The following is a 15,814-nucleotide window of genomic DNA, read 5'->3' on the forward strand; positions in this document are numbered from 1 at the left end:
TGTAAAACTGCTCTCAGAAATGTTGTGCAAGAAACGTGTACAAGTGTGCTGAATGAGAAATGTAGGAACATGAGTTAAACGATTATTATCAGCGGGTCAGCGCACTCATTTCTTATTTGTACCTAAAGACTATAGATTAAAATGAGCCAATTATTGATTAGGGAAGGAATAGATGACTTCTATAAATGTACATCAACAAATAACTTTTTTTATACAATAATTACTAACAAGTACGAGAATACTGTGAACAGAACACAAAAAAGTGAAAATAAAAATTTTTTCTAGTGAATTTTCCGGGATTGGAGAGACAGAACAAATTCAACATCGATCACTTTTGCAGTTCATTTGGTCACATTTGGATAACTGTTTGGGGGTTGTAGTTTGAATTGTTTGGGTTGATTTGTTCTTAGCCAAAATTTTTACCATGATTACAGCGCCGCCCGCTATTATAACACGGGCAGTATGGGAGACTTGTCCCTCACCATTGCGCGCGATGCACGTGTAGTCGCCGATGTCTTCGTGTCGGATGGTGCTAATCCGTAGCTCGGTACCATCGTTAAAGATGCCAACAGTAGAAGACGGATCCACCGGGTTGGCATCTTTGTACCAGAGGATCTCTGGCGTTGGGGTGCCATCTGCCTGGCAGTTTAGTATGATAGAATCGCCTGAAAGAGAGAAAGCATAGTTGTGTAAATTGGAGTGAATCTGGCTGGTTTGGATCAGTGGCTGATTTGACAGAAGTTTACGTCACTGGACGTAAATGCCCATCGTGATGAGAGGCAAATATTTACGATCAAACTGATAGCAGTCGAAGCTGAAATAATTATTACAAAGCATTCGGTGCCCTCCCGAGTCTTCAAGGGGAATGTATACAGAAGCAATCCAAAGGTCTTCGCATTTGATTTGATTTTCTCGATTCAAGAGAATAATATCTTAAGCGTAGAAGTTGATATCAATATCAGAAGGTAACCAAATTTTGCATACTGCGCAATTACATCAGCTCTCAAACCATTTAGTAAAATTTAAAAAGAATCGATTTCCGGGGAGTACTCCTGCAATTTTTACGTAGATCAGTGATCGAATCGGTAACCTCGTTCGATGACTTAGTCATCTAGGGATACCATTACTGCAAAGAGGATTATTTAAAACATATTATAGGCAAATAAAACGGAGGACATTTCTCTAAAGAGGTTCATTTAACAGTCAAATTTTTTAAACATGTTTCCCCTGTAGCGAGAAAATATTATGAAATACTTTTAAAGGGATGTTTAAGGAACTGTCGCAAGCCATAAAAATCCAATCCAAAATGTCAAATCCAAAGTTTAGATCTTTCAAATGAAATTGACAGATGGGAAATATAGGGTAAATTGGGGAGAGATCCCGCACATTTCTAAAAATCGATCCTGCTTCAAAGTAAACCATTCAATATTCGAAGAAATCATTTTTATCAATTGCGACAAGTTCCTAAAATACTGTTAAATGGTTTTTGTCAGGAAAAAAATCATCAAATTTTCACGAACATTTAAAAAAAGTCATTGCGGCCGCATGTGCGGGTGAGACGCCGCACCGTGGTCACAAACTGAAAAATGGCGAACAAAAGTATTGTTTAGCTCTCGTTGATGATTTTTGTGATTAGGTGTCCAGCTGAGTTTCTTGAAGTTTGATTATACCTAAAATTGGCTAGCACATATACAATACGTTTTAAATATATAGATAAATAAACTCATAATCCTGTATGTCACTGTGTTATGTCCGTTAGTTTGTGGATATACTTTAATACGAACCTATATCTAACGCAAATGTTCATTTAATGCCATTCCGATGTGAAAAAAATACTTTTTACTCCATCGCCATTATATGCGGCATCTCACCCGTAATTTTGATGCGACATCTATCCCAATTGTAGGGGAGACATGCCGCACGACGATATTTTGCTCTGAAATTATGGATGACTGTGCCCATGGTGCTCATGCCTAGGGTTCGCGCGGTTGCGATCCTCGTCATGTGTGGTATCTACCGCTCGGTGTAGTACACAACCCAAGGAAACCCAACAAAATCCGCGTCGTGTGGGATGCTGCAGCGCGCTCTGGTGGAACGTCGTTGAATTTGAATTTACTAAAAGGTCCGGATTTAGTGACCCCACTTCTGACCGTTCTGTGTCGCTTCCGCCAAAAACAGTATGCGATAACTGGCGACATTCGACAAATGTTTCATCAGCTACTGATACGGGAAGAAGATCGCCAGTTTCAGCGATTCCTGTGGCGTACTAATACAACATCTGTCCCAGAAGTATACATCGTGGACGTTGCGACGTTGAAAACACGTATGTGGATGATTATTTGGATAGCAGAGACACTGTCGACGAAATAGTCAAGATCGCTAACGAAATTCGAGTGATACACAGCAAGGCAGGCTTCGAAATTCGAAATTGGCAGTCCAACTCTGAGCTGGTTCTTACACGAGTCGGCGGAGTGTGTTCCAATGCCATTAAGAGCTTTTCAGCGGACAAGGCAACGATCGCTGAGCGTGTTCTGGGAATAATGTGGATTCCCGATGATGATATCTTTATGTTCGCTGCCCAGTTTCGTGCGGATCTGCAACCTCTTTTTACGGGAAACATTGTCCCGACAAAACGAGAGGTCTTGCAGGTCGTTTTGAGTTTCTTTGACCCTCTCGGGTTTATCGCTAACTACACCATCTATGGAAAGATACTTATTCAGAACGTGTGGAGATCTGGAATCGAATGGGACGATCCAATTATCGATTCTGATTTTGACAGTTGGCGACGTTGGGTAACGTTGGTGCCAGACCTAGAACGTGTTAGGATCCCCAGATGTTATTTTTCAAATTACGTGCCACATAGTTACAAATCTCTCGAACTGCATGTATTCGTCGATGCGAGCGAGATGGCGTACTGTGCTGTGGCTTATTTCCGTATTGTAGAAGATGGCATTCCAAGATGTGCGTTGGTAACTTCCAAAGCAAAAGTTACTCCTCTCCGACCACAAACCATTCCCAAAAACGAGCTTAACGCTGCAGTGCTTGGTGTTCGACTAATAAGAAGTATTGCAGAAAACCATTCCGTGCCAATCAAGAAAAGGTACATTTGGACGGATTCAACGACCGTATTATCATGGCTCAGAGCTGATCCTCGAAAGTATCGCCCCAATCCAACTTAGATGAGTGGCACTCGGTACCGACAAAGTTGAACATTGCTGATCAGGCGACAAAATGGGGTGGTGGGCCTAACTTTGACCCAATGCATTGCTGGTTCCGCGGGCCAGAATTCCTGTACTTGCAAGAACATCTATGGCCAACAAATGTTACTCCCCATCTGTTGCAGGATCCCAAAGACGAACTGCGGACTGTTCTTACACATCGAGAAGTTTTGAAGCGAATAATGTTAGATTTCACAAAATTCTCTCGTTTCGAAGACCTATTGAAGATCCTTGCCTATCTTCACCACTTTCGAAACCAATGTCGATTGCACGAAATAGTTTCGACAAAATCACGGACTGTGCTAAATAATCAAACGGTCTACTTAGCAGCTGAAAAATCTTTGTGGAGGATGGTCCAAGCCAATTCTTATCCTGAAGAAATCGCGATACTGGAGACAAATTCAAAACTTCCGATAGCTCAGCGTCAGCGATTCTGGAAGACGACCACTCTAAAAGGATTGTCCCCCTTCTTGGACGACGATGGTATAATTCGATCAGAGAGTAGAATCGATCCTGAGGCCGCTTACTATTGCTTTGATTTCCGTAACCCAGTAATCCTCCCCAGTAAAAGTCGCGTGACAGAATTACTGGTTTTTTCACCAGTGGTATGGACATGCCAATACGGAGACAGTGATAAACGAGATGAAGAAGAAGTTTCACGTCCCCAAGATACGATCAGTGGTCGAAAAAGTAATCAAGGAGTGTATGTGGTGTCGTGTGTATCGCGTCAAACCCTGTGAGCCTAGGATGGATTTACAGGGTTGGATTGTTTTGGACCACTAGTTGTAAAGAAGGGCAGAAGCAATGTCAAACGCTGGGTGGCACTCTTTACTTGCCTTACGATCCGTGCTGTGCATTTGGAGGTGGTCCATTCGCTGTCTACGGAATCCTGCAGAATGTCCATTCGACGTTTCTTCGCCAAGCGAGGTGCCCCCCAACAAGTCTACAGCGACAACGGCACAAACTTCCGTGGTGCAGCTCGTATTCTGGCGAATGAAATTAAAACAACCAACCGTGAAGTGGCTGGTACTTTCACTAATACCGTTACTGAGTGGCATTTTAACCCACCGTCTGCCCCCCACATGGGAGGCGTGTGGGAAAGGAAAGTGCGCTCATTGAAGGAGGCGTTCAAAGTTTTATCCCATCGTGAAAAGCTGGATGATGAAGGACTACTAACTCTTCTAGCAGAAGCCGAAATGATTGTTAACTCTCACCCCCTAACATTCGTGCCGTTGGAAGCACCAGAACAGGATGTCATAACGCCGAATAGTTTCCTTCTCATGAGCTCAAGCGGATTAAATAACTTCAATAGAATCCCAATTGACGAATCAATATCCTTAGGAACGAACTGGAAACTTATGCAACATCTGCTGAACCAATTCTGGAAGCGTTGGATTCAAGCGTATCTACCGACAATCGCTAGAAGAACTAAATGGTTTTCGGACATGCAGCCGCTAGTAGAAGGTGATTTGGTTATCGTAGTCGACGAATCCGTAAGGAATGGATGGCTACGAGGTCGTGTTGTCAAGACATATCCCTCCCAGGATGTCCAGGTACGTAAGGTAGACGTACAAACCACTTCAGGAGTACTGCAGAGACCGGCGATCAAGGTAGCTGTTCTAGACGTGCTAAGTGATAGTAAAGCCACCAACTGATAGGCATTACGGGCCGGGGTGTTATCTCACGTACGAAACAAGCCCCTCGCTCGCGGTAAGCCGTGCGAACGGCCAAATAAGCGCGCCGCTGCACAGGACAGAAACGTCAAATGTGGCAGTCGAAAGTAATGGATTTGATTAGATGTGACAGTCGAAGGTGATAGATTAATTTCACATTATATTCAATATTTAGGTACTAAACATTGAGGTGCCACAGTGCATATTGGCCTAAAGTAACATATCTAGCGATAAGGTATGATTAATTTGAAATGACTAAAATTAACCTAACCCATGTAATACTAAATGAACCCTAGCACTGAAATCTCGTGGAGAGTATTAGTCGGCAATTCATAGTAAAAGAACTCGGTCGTCAATACACTCGGTTAGATACTAATTGTAAGTATGATCAGATCAATGGAATTATCAAATTCATTTATGTTAATAAATTTCAGTTTGAGTCAGCCAATAAGACAGCCAACAAAAACTCTAACATCCTCTATTCCATTCGTAAAGGATACTTGGGAAATCAACCAGAATACCTCCAACAGCACCTGCAAAGGGGCCATCTGAACCGACTGGAATGGACTTCCTTTGGCCTTGAGGCAAGAAGCTGATACTACTTTTAGAAGGCATTAAACGAACCTAAATAACTAATTACTCAAATTCACTAGTTTTCTATATACGCATTCGTCTAAAATTGTAACTTACTTGACTTATTGGTGAAACCACCAGGGTATCGTTGATGCTAAATAAATTATATTAAATACTCCGAGAGTCCACCCAAATACTTGCTCGATAGGTAGTCGCTGACTCGTAGATTTGGTTTAATTCTAGGTGAGCTTTCAAATTATTAAACGTTTGATCATTTTGTGCGTTCAAATTACATTTTGAATAACAACCCAAAACCAGTGCGATTGCGTTGGAATTGAAATCCTCGTTTATATGGACGATGAAGAAATTGATGTACAACTATATGGTCTGAGCTTGGTAAATGACTGGGCAATGCGTAATATAGACCCGGTGGTTCGCCACAGTGGACTTTAACCTCTTGTCCAGTAACTCCTATCCCTACCTCCCCGAGGTGCCAGCTGGGGTTAGGGGCGGCTGATGTATCGTTCTCGTGTCAGCGTGGGACTCTAAACAGAGTTGACACGATGGTCCTCCGGCGAGACAGAGGGTTGGGGAAGGCCCAACAAACCGTCCTGGAAAACTAACCATCACGAACAATGCAGAAGAAAATACGAACCGGAACAATCGGTAAAGACCTACGCGACGAAATAAGGACTTCGATTGGAAACTCGGAACATGGAACTGCACGTCACTCTGCTTTCCAGCTTTCGACAGGATTTGAAATTCTTCTATCGACAAGATAATGCCGCTATTCAGGGAATTAAAATTTGTTACCCAGAAGAAATATGGAGGAACTACTTCCCAGGTGTTCTCGATGGTCTTTTTCTTGTGCTATCGGACAAATCAGTCCCTTCCTACAAGACTCTGGAAAACAAAAACCATTGCGCATGGTTCAAACGAAATGGTCTTCAAAAAGAGTGAATGGAAGCACTGTATTTGTTTGGTGCTTCTACAGATTCGCCAGTTTCAATAATTCAATCCCTAAATACAAATATATATAATCGTAGAAGATTATATATATATATATATATTGTTTTGCCCATCACTAAGCAGCCAACTATTTATACATATAAAAGACAAATTAATACGCGTCAGTCCGTGAACAGATGGCATGGTTATAAATCAATTTTCTGAGTTAGTTAATCGATTTCCATTTACGCAGCTCACCTGGGTTCAATTCCCAACTCCGCACATAGGGTTAGAGATTGTTCTAAAGAGATTTTTCGAACCCGAAAAAGAGGTCTAATGACCCTAAGGTTAAAATCCATAAAATCGAAAAAAGATCCCATTTTCTGAACCACAAATGGTAATCAAATTTGTGGCTGGTGCTACGGCCATAATGACAACTGCAAAAGCTACATCGATAACTTCAAAATCACCAACGAGCGTCATAAGCGAGGAAACAATTGCGAAAGATGACGGGCTCACACTCGCGGCATGTAAGTTCAAGAAGCAAAGAAGAACATCTGATCACGAGCACCAAAGCTACATTAACGATGATGAACGTGTACATGTACCACAACGAGAGAAACGTGCATATCGTGGAACATGCAGTTGGCAAACAAATATTTCCCCACCACGAAAAAAGTCTCCACGCGCAAATCACGTGCAAGGGGCTCTGACAGACAGTCACTTTCATTTGGATTTATTCATCTTATAAATACATTAAACTAACTCATTGTGTGTCGTGTCAAATAAACGCACCATATAAAAATTTTATATCAAAATGTTGAATCCGTACAATTGTTCTGGACGAATTCAAATAAGAAGCCATCTATAGTAGTGCACGACAGTAATTTAAGCGCCGGAGTCCACCGCGGCTCCCGACGACTAGTCGAAAAATCGAAACTGTTTGGTGAACGCTCTTACCATGAAACTGGACTCGTGGATACATATTTTCTCGTTTTTAATCTTCCTTTTTCTATATAACTTTCATATTCCATCATTCTAGCTCTCGATTATTCCAGTACTTACCATAAGTATCAGACTTATTAGGCTTATTAAAGCAGAAAGAGATTTACACAACCATACGTAACATACATTCTATTTTGCCTAAACTATGATGTACTTCTTGTTATAACCAACAATATGCAATCATAAACGAAAGAATTTTCTCCTGATAAATAATTTGATCAGTCTGGTTATATTTCAGTATTTGTAATACTGATAAGTAGAAACTAGGAACATTTTTCCATTGACTACGAAGATAGTGGTCATTTCGAATCTATTAATACAACAAATATTCTTGGAAAATTTTCAGCTTAAGCAATATACCCGAATAATTTCAAAAGCATTTCAAATTAGACCAAAAAATAAATAAATTGTCGAATATTATTAATGTCGACTATTAATATTCTTTCTTGGTGATAATCAATGGTCAGGTTTACCCTCTGCTGCTTGCTGATCACTCCGTCCGTCACGCCTTCTTCCTCGTTTGTTTTTGTATCCATGTCGACGTCGCTAGAGCAGCTTTGATTTTCGCTGTTATATGTTTGGTGATTTTTGTGTTTTCGAGTGATTTTGGTATGATTATACCAGGCTTCGTTTTTGTATATTACTTCCTTGGGTTAGCCATTGGGGATACCGGAATTTATTTGGTTGGCTCTCTGTAGTGTATGAACAGATGTTGAAGGCTGTTTGATGGTCTGGGATTTAGAAGATGAAATTTTTTTAGTTTTTTTTTTTTGGTGCATGGCCTAACCTTGCGCCATATAGTTAAAGAGCTGGCACGTGAGCGTCTGTCCAGAGTATGTGCATAGGGTTCTTTTTTTATAAATAGTTAAGTGAGATGATCTACCCTCGAAAGTCAAGCAAGACGATATAAGTTAGTTCAGCCGCATTCGCACCACCCGGACGCCGTTGAGAATGCGAGGGGAAAAAATCTTCGGAGACAGATTCAACTTCTCTATACTAAAACATGGATCATTTAATATAATCACTGCTAGTACGAGGTACGCAATCATGTGGGAGAATTTCCGTTAGATAAAAGTTTATATACACAGGGGTTTTGGTTCTGACCTTTCCATAATCGACGTCGTTTTGTATATTGTTCTTCGCTACGAAACTTTCTGCCTCGGTTCGGGAGTTGAACGTTATTAGCACTACTTGTCTCGTATGATGTAGTTGTATGTGTGACAATTCTGTAGCTCTAAGACAGGTCTGTGAAAAATCAATCGCGAGTGAATTTTTGTTTTGTGATTCACATTTCACACGCAGTTGGGGTAAAGGAATTTTACTGCACACTTTGGAACCGCGCGGCACTCGTAGTATTTTTTGTTAGCATGCTGTTTGCAAGCAGTGCGTTTTTGACTTCTGATCTCAACGAGGTGGGTAAGCAGGCTGGCGAGTGTTATATTTTCAACGACTTGCTTAGATTTAAAAAACATTTACTGATAAAAACATTCACATCGGTCGCTTTAGCTTGGTTTGGACGGTTCAAAGGCATTGAGCATTCTGTTCAGAAATGGCTGCCAACATCAACACGCTTGAATTTCGATTGGCTGGCCTATTCCATATGATCTGGTATTGTTTCAATGTTATCAGTGTAATCGCCATTGTTTCCACTCAATTTATGGTACGATGAATCAAAGTGATAAATTTTGTTTTTCTGGTGAGGTTTATAGCAATAAATTGAAATTTTTCCGAGATGGCTCGATTTATTTTTTGGTACTCGCTTATTTTTATGGTAAATTGCGATGTTTTTCTTCAAAAAGCAGTGTACAGTTCAACTTGAAATATCGAATTTTCATGCATTTTTCGTATTAATCGTTGTTTATTTTCATAAATGAGTCGACACTTTCTTAAAACAACAAGTTTTCAAAATTATACTCTTGAAAAACAACCATTAAAAACCAGCTGACTACTAGCTAGCTTAGTCCTGTCACTAAATTAGTGTCGGATTCTGATGAGACGAAGTCGAAATGCAAATTCCATAACTAATTTAGTTATAGGTTTTGTGCTCTTCATGTACAAAGATGGTTTCAAACAATTTTCTCCTTTATGGAGAAAAAATAGTTTTTATCAAAATATTTCTCCACTACGGAAAAACATAGCATAGTGTAGCTGACTACACCACTGAACGACTCACATCCTAAGTCCTCATCATGCCTAATAATTTGTGAAAAAAGCGTAATGTTATTGAAACTCCTTTATCCTAATAATAGGAACATGAAAAACTGTACCTAGTTTAACTTATAACCGCGTATATTTTTCGGATAAAATACTAATGAAATGCACTATTTTAATGACACGTGTCCTCATCGAAACAGAATCAGATAAAACAAGCAAGATCTAAACAGTCCAGTCACGCAACGATTCTGTCAAATGCCCACACACTGTTTCCCCCAAAATAACTCCAGAACCTACCTAAATTAACGTAAATGATATCCTCCGGCGTTACGCTGAAACGCGGTGGCGCGTGCACGTCCAGATGAAACCAGGTCCCGTTTTTGTGCTGCTTCGGGGGCCGGTTAAGGAACACCACCTTACACTCGTACCAGCCCTGGTCCGCCTCGCGGATATTGGTCAGGTTCAGGGACGCCGCACCGAAGCTCGAATCGGGCGAGGCTCTCGAAACGCGCCCCTCGTATCCCTCGCCGCTGTGGGTTGGATAGCTCTCGTACCAGATGTAGATCGGGATTTCCTGACCCTGAATGAGTGTGTGCGCGCGTTTGTGTATGTGTGAATGTGTTGGAGTGTCGGTTTCGAACGGAAAAACGGAAGAAATCGTTAGATTGAAGCACTGTAAAATGTTCATTGAAGGCTCGCGGGCTCGCGCTTGCTTGGCCACGGTAGAACCCTCTAGGCGATACTCATATAGTGTAAGTAGAAAATTACGGAAAATAGAGATAGCAGAAAGAACGGAAAGAGCATGCTGCATAATAGTACTTGTTTTAAGAGAGAAAGAGTAGATCAGTAGAATGAGGAAAAATATGAAATATTGAAACCTGAGTTGTATAGTTTGTAGATTTCTTTTTGTTTAGAACACACAACGAACGATATCTAAAATTATCTCTTCAATAATATAAGCATATAAATAAGAATATAATAGTACTCGGTCATGCTTTCTAAACGATTTACGACAAAAACAATGAATTTAGGTTCCAGGTTTTTATTTATCTACCATCATCTCAAAGGATGAATAATTATTCCGCAAAATTGCTTTCTTTTGCCACTCAGCGTTTCACCTTGTTTTCGACGACAAATATATAGCTTATAATCAGAATTCCAGCGTGCCAAAATTATCGCTCCCCCACTCTATCAGAGTGCCGTGTGAAGTCTATCAACATACAGCACACGCGGTTTGTTCATGGGAAAACTTCCATACCGAAATGACGGAAAATTGTGGTGAAGCAATTTTCATGCCCGAAACGTTCCCCACTCCCCCCACAGCCCCCTTTCATTGGTCCCTCAATATTGTGCGACTCGGGATTAGGGTCGGGAAACGACGGCGACCGGTTCCTAATAATCCATGCAAATTCATTAGGTTGCTGGCGTTGGAATAGAAACGTGCTGCCACCATGCCAACTGAAGTGGTTCCCACCAGAACCGTAAAACCAGCCATGCGATGGCGCTAGCAACCTTTATGTATGAGTAAATGTATTCAGAAGGCATCGGATGAAATTGAATCAAGCGCCAGGTGTTTGTAGGAAATTTCCACTCTATCATCCAATTCGCAGTCGTTAGCTCATTTAAATTATCGGAGGTATTCATCGGGAAGGTTAAAATGAGAAGCACAAATGTGGATTGAAACCTTGAAATTGTGGAGACGCCTCGTACTTTACTGTGGAATTCGGAACATAATGGAAACGCGCGGTGCTTCTCAAATGAAGATTCTTTTGTTATAATATCTCACACAATCTATTACTTTTCAACCTACTCAGAAAAGTAATATCACAACCCCAAGCAGATGCTTTCCCCTCAAAAAAAACAAAAGTGACCGCACCGTGAAAATTGATATCTTCTTCGAAAAGTCTGACACCGACATCAATGCGACCGAAAACAATGCACTTTTGCGCTACTTATCGCAAAGCAAGAAGCATTCAAACCAAACCACGTCCGACTTCCTGCGTCTGGTGGATTGGAACGAGTTTGGTTGCGGTCTTGCCTGTTCATTTCTTTCTTTTTTATATACATATACATATATTTATAATCTGCACCACCGCGTCCGGAAATTGAGTTCTGCTTTCTTATGTTTCTTTCATCTGCGACGTCGTACCTCATTAGAGTACCGCGTATTTAAATTCTCGGTTCTGATTCTGACCACCACCACTACTGCTCGTTTGAGGTTCGATGCCCGTCCCGCACAACTAGTCGCATAATTGGCCTATAATTAATACCAACCAGCCAACCAAAGAAATAGACGAAAAACGGCCCAGCCAATACTAATGACAACCGCATAAACTAGTGAAATGGCGACAAAAAGTGCCGCAGAAAAAGATTTAGATTAATGTTGGCATTGTTGCGGACTGCTTCTGCATTGACAGTTGGCACAACATAACAGGTTGTGAAAACGACGGAGTTTAGCAAAAGAAAGCATTTGAGGTGATGAGAGATGTTGGATAAATAGTAAACACTCGGAAGCCATAAATTACAACACGCATTCGCAATCGATTCGACACACTGAATATTGCCTACATAGTCACGATTTTCGTTCATTTTCAACTAAAATAACCGATGCAAATCGAAAACTAAGGATAAACGATTTTTAATAGCGTTCAAAGAACCGAATCGAACGAAAAAACTAAATTGACGCATATAGGAAAACCGTAGACTAAAAAAAAAGGAGAGCAAACATCAGCTAACGATATGTAACAATACTTAGGCCTACACGTGGCAATGTACTTTGCGCAACCGCGTGTTAGCATTTAGCATGAATCTCAATTTTTCTGCGTTCTGAGTTTTGTCAAACTTTTGAGATTCATTCTTGTCTCATGTTCACAAAAGAAACACGGGCACGTTACTCTAACTAACAAATAAATTCCGGGAGGCCTCTCTTATTTTTTTTCATTTTGATTATCTAAAGCGATTGCCTACCGCAGGCTCGTTGCCTGTTCTTGTCTAGTTGCACTTTTTTTTTTGCACGCAGAGTGTGTTTGTTTTGTTTTTTTTACGAATGTAGAAAAAAATCTGGAGAAATTGATTAGGAGTAGAGAGTTGAGTTGATAGCGTACCGTTTCGCTCACCTTCTTCTCCCATTGCAAGACATAGGGGACTGGGTGATCGCCAGGGAACTCGACATGACAGTTGAACACGACGCTCTCGCCAAGGATGGCGGTGATGTGAACGGCATCCTGGGGTGCTGAAAGAAAAGAGAGGGGGGAAACGTTAGGATGTTTTCAGTCAAATCAAATTTTATTACGTATAGTAAAAAAACCAAAGATGCCAGAACGAATGTAGATTTGAGCCGATTTCATCTGACATCGAGCATGTTACGAGGAGAGAAAATGATCCTGTGAAATGCATGATTTAGTAGGCCGTCGCAAAAAAAACGAAGTTTAAACAGTCATGGTGTTCAACCCTAGAATGATTGCCAATTCAAGCACTCCTTGGTCTTAGTCACCATCTGCTGGACTACTTTGTGCACGTTATTCATTTTCCTTCTACCTAAATAAACTACTTTCGGCGACGTGTTGTGCTCAGTACCGTCTTCGTGCATGGCACGCTAGGATAGGGCCAAAGGGTGTCAGATTTTGGAAGCCTCGCTCTGAGACTAGATATGTATCAAATTATTTGTACTGGCAAGTTATGAGATTTACAAGAAAGGAGCCGCATTCTTGGGATTCATAATCAAATTGCTGTTGAAATAACGATTAACGACAAACGCAGACATAATATAGGGCACGGTGACATATTGTTTAAAGTGGTCATCGCTCAGTTCACTTTTTCTATCTTCCAGAACCGGTGCACGAAGCGTATAGTTGAAATCTGTTGCAATTAACCTAACCCAAAATCAATTTGTGCAAAAAAAAAACAAAACATAAAATGTTATTCCCGATCCAATAACAAGAGTCGCGACGATCAAAAATAAGTTAATTTGTTACTCGTTACTCGTTAACCCAGTATCGATTTCAAGGAATGCAAGATTCGGCCTTCTGTTAGCAAAGTGAAATGTTCATTAAGAACGAAATTGTGGATTCTCGCAAGTAAGAAGTCTTGATGTGACAAATCTTAGTTTAGCCCGAAGTAAAACACATCAGTGATATGGTTATTGTTGCGTGTAATTTTGGCCTTGTTTTAGGTTTGGAGCTTAAGGCTGTCAACTCATCAAACATGCACAATATTTTCTGTAATTTAAATCCCCTATCTTAAGTTGACGGGTTTGGCGGTATTGCAAACATTATCAAGCATATCAGTTTTAAAGAAGCTCTGATAGACAACTGCTTTAAGATGGTTATTGCATTACGCCTCAATAGTGATGTATCGAGGAGACCGAGAGGGCTTCTGGGACTTTTTCATGTTTTGTATTTTTCATACTCTTCACCAACCCAAACTAACGATCAGCATTAGCCTGTGCACGCTGGCGTGGTCGAATGGCGGGACGCCGTGGATTGCTTTTTCTCTGTGGGGCGTGTTTGAAAACGTTGTTCGCTTAATGGTAGTTTTTTGGACACAGCTAGCAGAGATGGTCATTGTGTGTCGATTTATCGGTCGACTTCATCATCGCCCGACCAGGAGAAAATAGCTAGCCAACAACCCGAGCATACTATTTTCTGGTATCATGCCAAAACCTGGTATTAATTGATTATTAATACCTCAATGAGTTATAATACTTTATTTTAGTATTATTCATGTATTCCAGTAATTTTTACAAATACCAAAACCTTATTGTGGTATCCATAAGTGAGTTCTGTTATTGAAAGAGTGAAAAGGTTTTGTTATTATTGAGGTATTATAATAACTCGTTTCAATATCAACTATTTATTCGTAGTACATGTCACAGTTATTATTTCAGGTATTTTACCTCTTATGCAAGGCTTCTTAATGCCCTATTGAGGTGTTCAAGTATTGGGTGCAATATACCTGAATTTGCTATTCTGAAGTTATTCTCTTCTGCTCGGGCGTGCACAGGCAAATTAATTTTAAAGAGAATGTAAATGTAGTCACCTATTAGTGGTTATGTTGTAATAATAGTAGTTTTAGTACTAGTATACAATGTCCATAAAAGCACAAGAGTCCTATATTGAAAAACAGCAAGCCGAAAAAAAACGCTGTTCAAGATTTACATTTTCATTGATCCACATGGATGAGACAACCATAGTTTGGTATTAATTCGATATTTTCTAAACAAACCTGCTAATCTTATTTGTGCATTGTGATTCAGTAGTGATACAGAATACAATCCAATAGATAACTCATTTTCAACAAAAATCCACATGGGACTCTTATGCTATTATGGGTAGTATGTTTGCACAACTGACGAACATGATAGAATATTGGGAAATCTTTCCTAGGATTCGCTGGTCACTTTTTACCGGTGCTGAATTCGTGTATTCGATTCGACTAATTCGGGATGATCGTATTGGATAAATTAACTATTTGCAATTTATTCCTCAAAAAACAGCTTAATTTCAAACCTCGAGAGTAGAAGACCCCCTTTAAGGCTCGATGTCAAATCACGATGTCACGATGTCGTTTGTGATGCCACTCCTTGGGATATGTTTCCTGATTCATAACCTCGGCAAAAATCGCACTTCATTTGGCGTAAGCGCAGATTGCTTGTCAGACAAAATATTTCTTGATCAATTTTGAAAGTCAATTAATCTCTCTCGAAAACTTTTGTTTATAGGATGTGTAGGATAATAGATATGAATTTTTTCCTCAAATTTTGATTATTCAGCGACGTTTGAAAAATCAATTTTTAACAATGGTAATATTTTCCCCGAAACCCTTTTTGCCTTTCTCATATAAAGAAAGGCTATGCAATCACTGCAAAATCGACTTTTTAACAGAGGCCCGGAGGGCAGAGTGTCATATACCATTCGACTCAGTTCGTCGAGATCTGTGTGTATCATCTAAACTCACACAATTTTCTCGGAGATGGCAAAACCGATTCTCGCAAACTTAGTTTCGAATGAAAGGTATAACGGTCCCATAAGCTGCTATTAAATTTTTAGTCCGACGTCCGGTTCCGGAGTTACGGGTTGAAGAGTGTAGTCAGCCAACAAATTCCCATATAAACTGGTAACACCATGATGTCTAAATGATGTAGCACATATTAAAATAAGTTATGACCAATCAAAAATTTCCCATATAAACCGTTACAATCGTAATACCTCATAAGCTAAAAATCTGTTGAAATGGTTACCAAAT

The 15,814-nt window shown here is 40.2% G+C and overlaps 1 protein-coding gene across 1 annotated transcript in view; it reads right to left on the minus strand.

Annotated features, from left to right (window-relative positions):
• The window catches only part of LOC131682497 (protein turtle), a 208,086-nt gene that overhangs the window by 42,570 nt on the left and 149,702 nt on the right, over nucleotides 1-15,814 (minus strand). The window contains exons 3-5 of the mRNA XM_058964010.1: nucleotides 12,688-12,803; nucleotides 9,869-10,151; nucleotides 424-665 (exon numbers count right to left, since the gene is read on the minus strand). Coding sequence (XP_058819993.1) covers nucleotides 424-665; nucleotides 9,869-10,151; nucleotides 12,688-12,803 — 641 coding nt within the window. The remainder of the gene's footprint in view (nucleotides 1-423; nucleotides 666-9,868; nucleotides 10,152-12,687; nucleotides 12,804-15,814) is intronic.

This window comes from Topomyia yanbarensis, chromosome 2 (genome assembly GCF_030247195.1).
Source record: "Topomyia yanbarensis strain Yona2022 chromosome 2, ASM3024719v1, whole genome shotgun sequence".
NCBI lineage: Eukaryota > Metazoa > Arthropoda > Insecta > Diptera > Culicidae > Topomyia > Topomyia yanbarensis.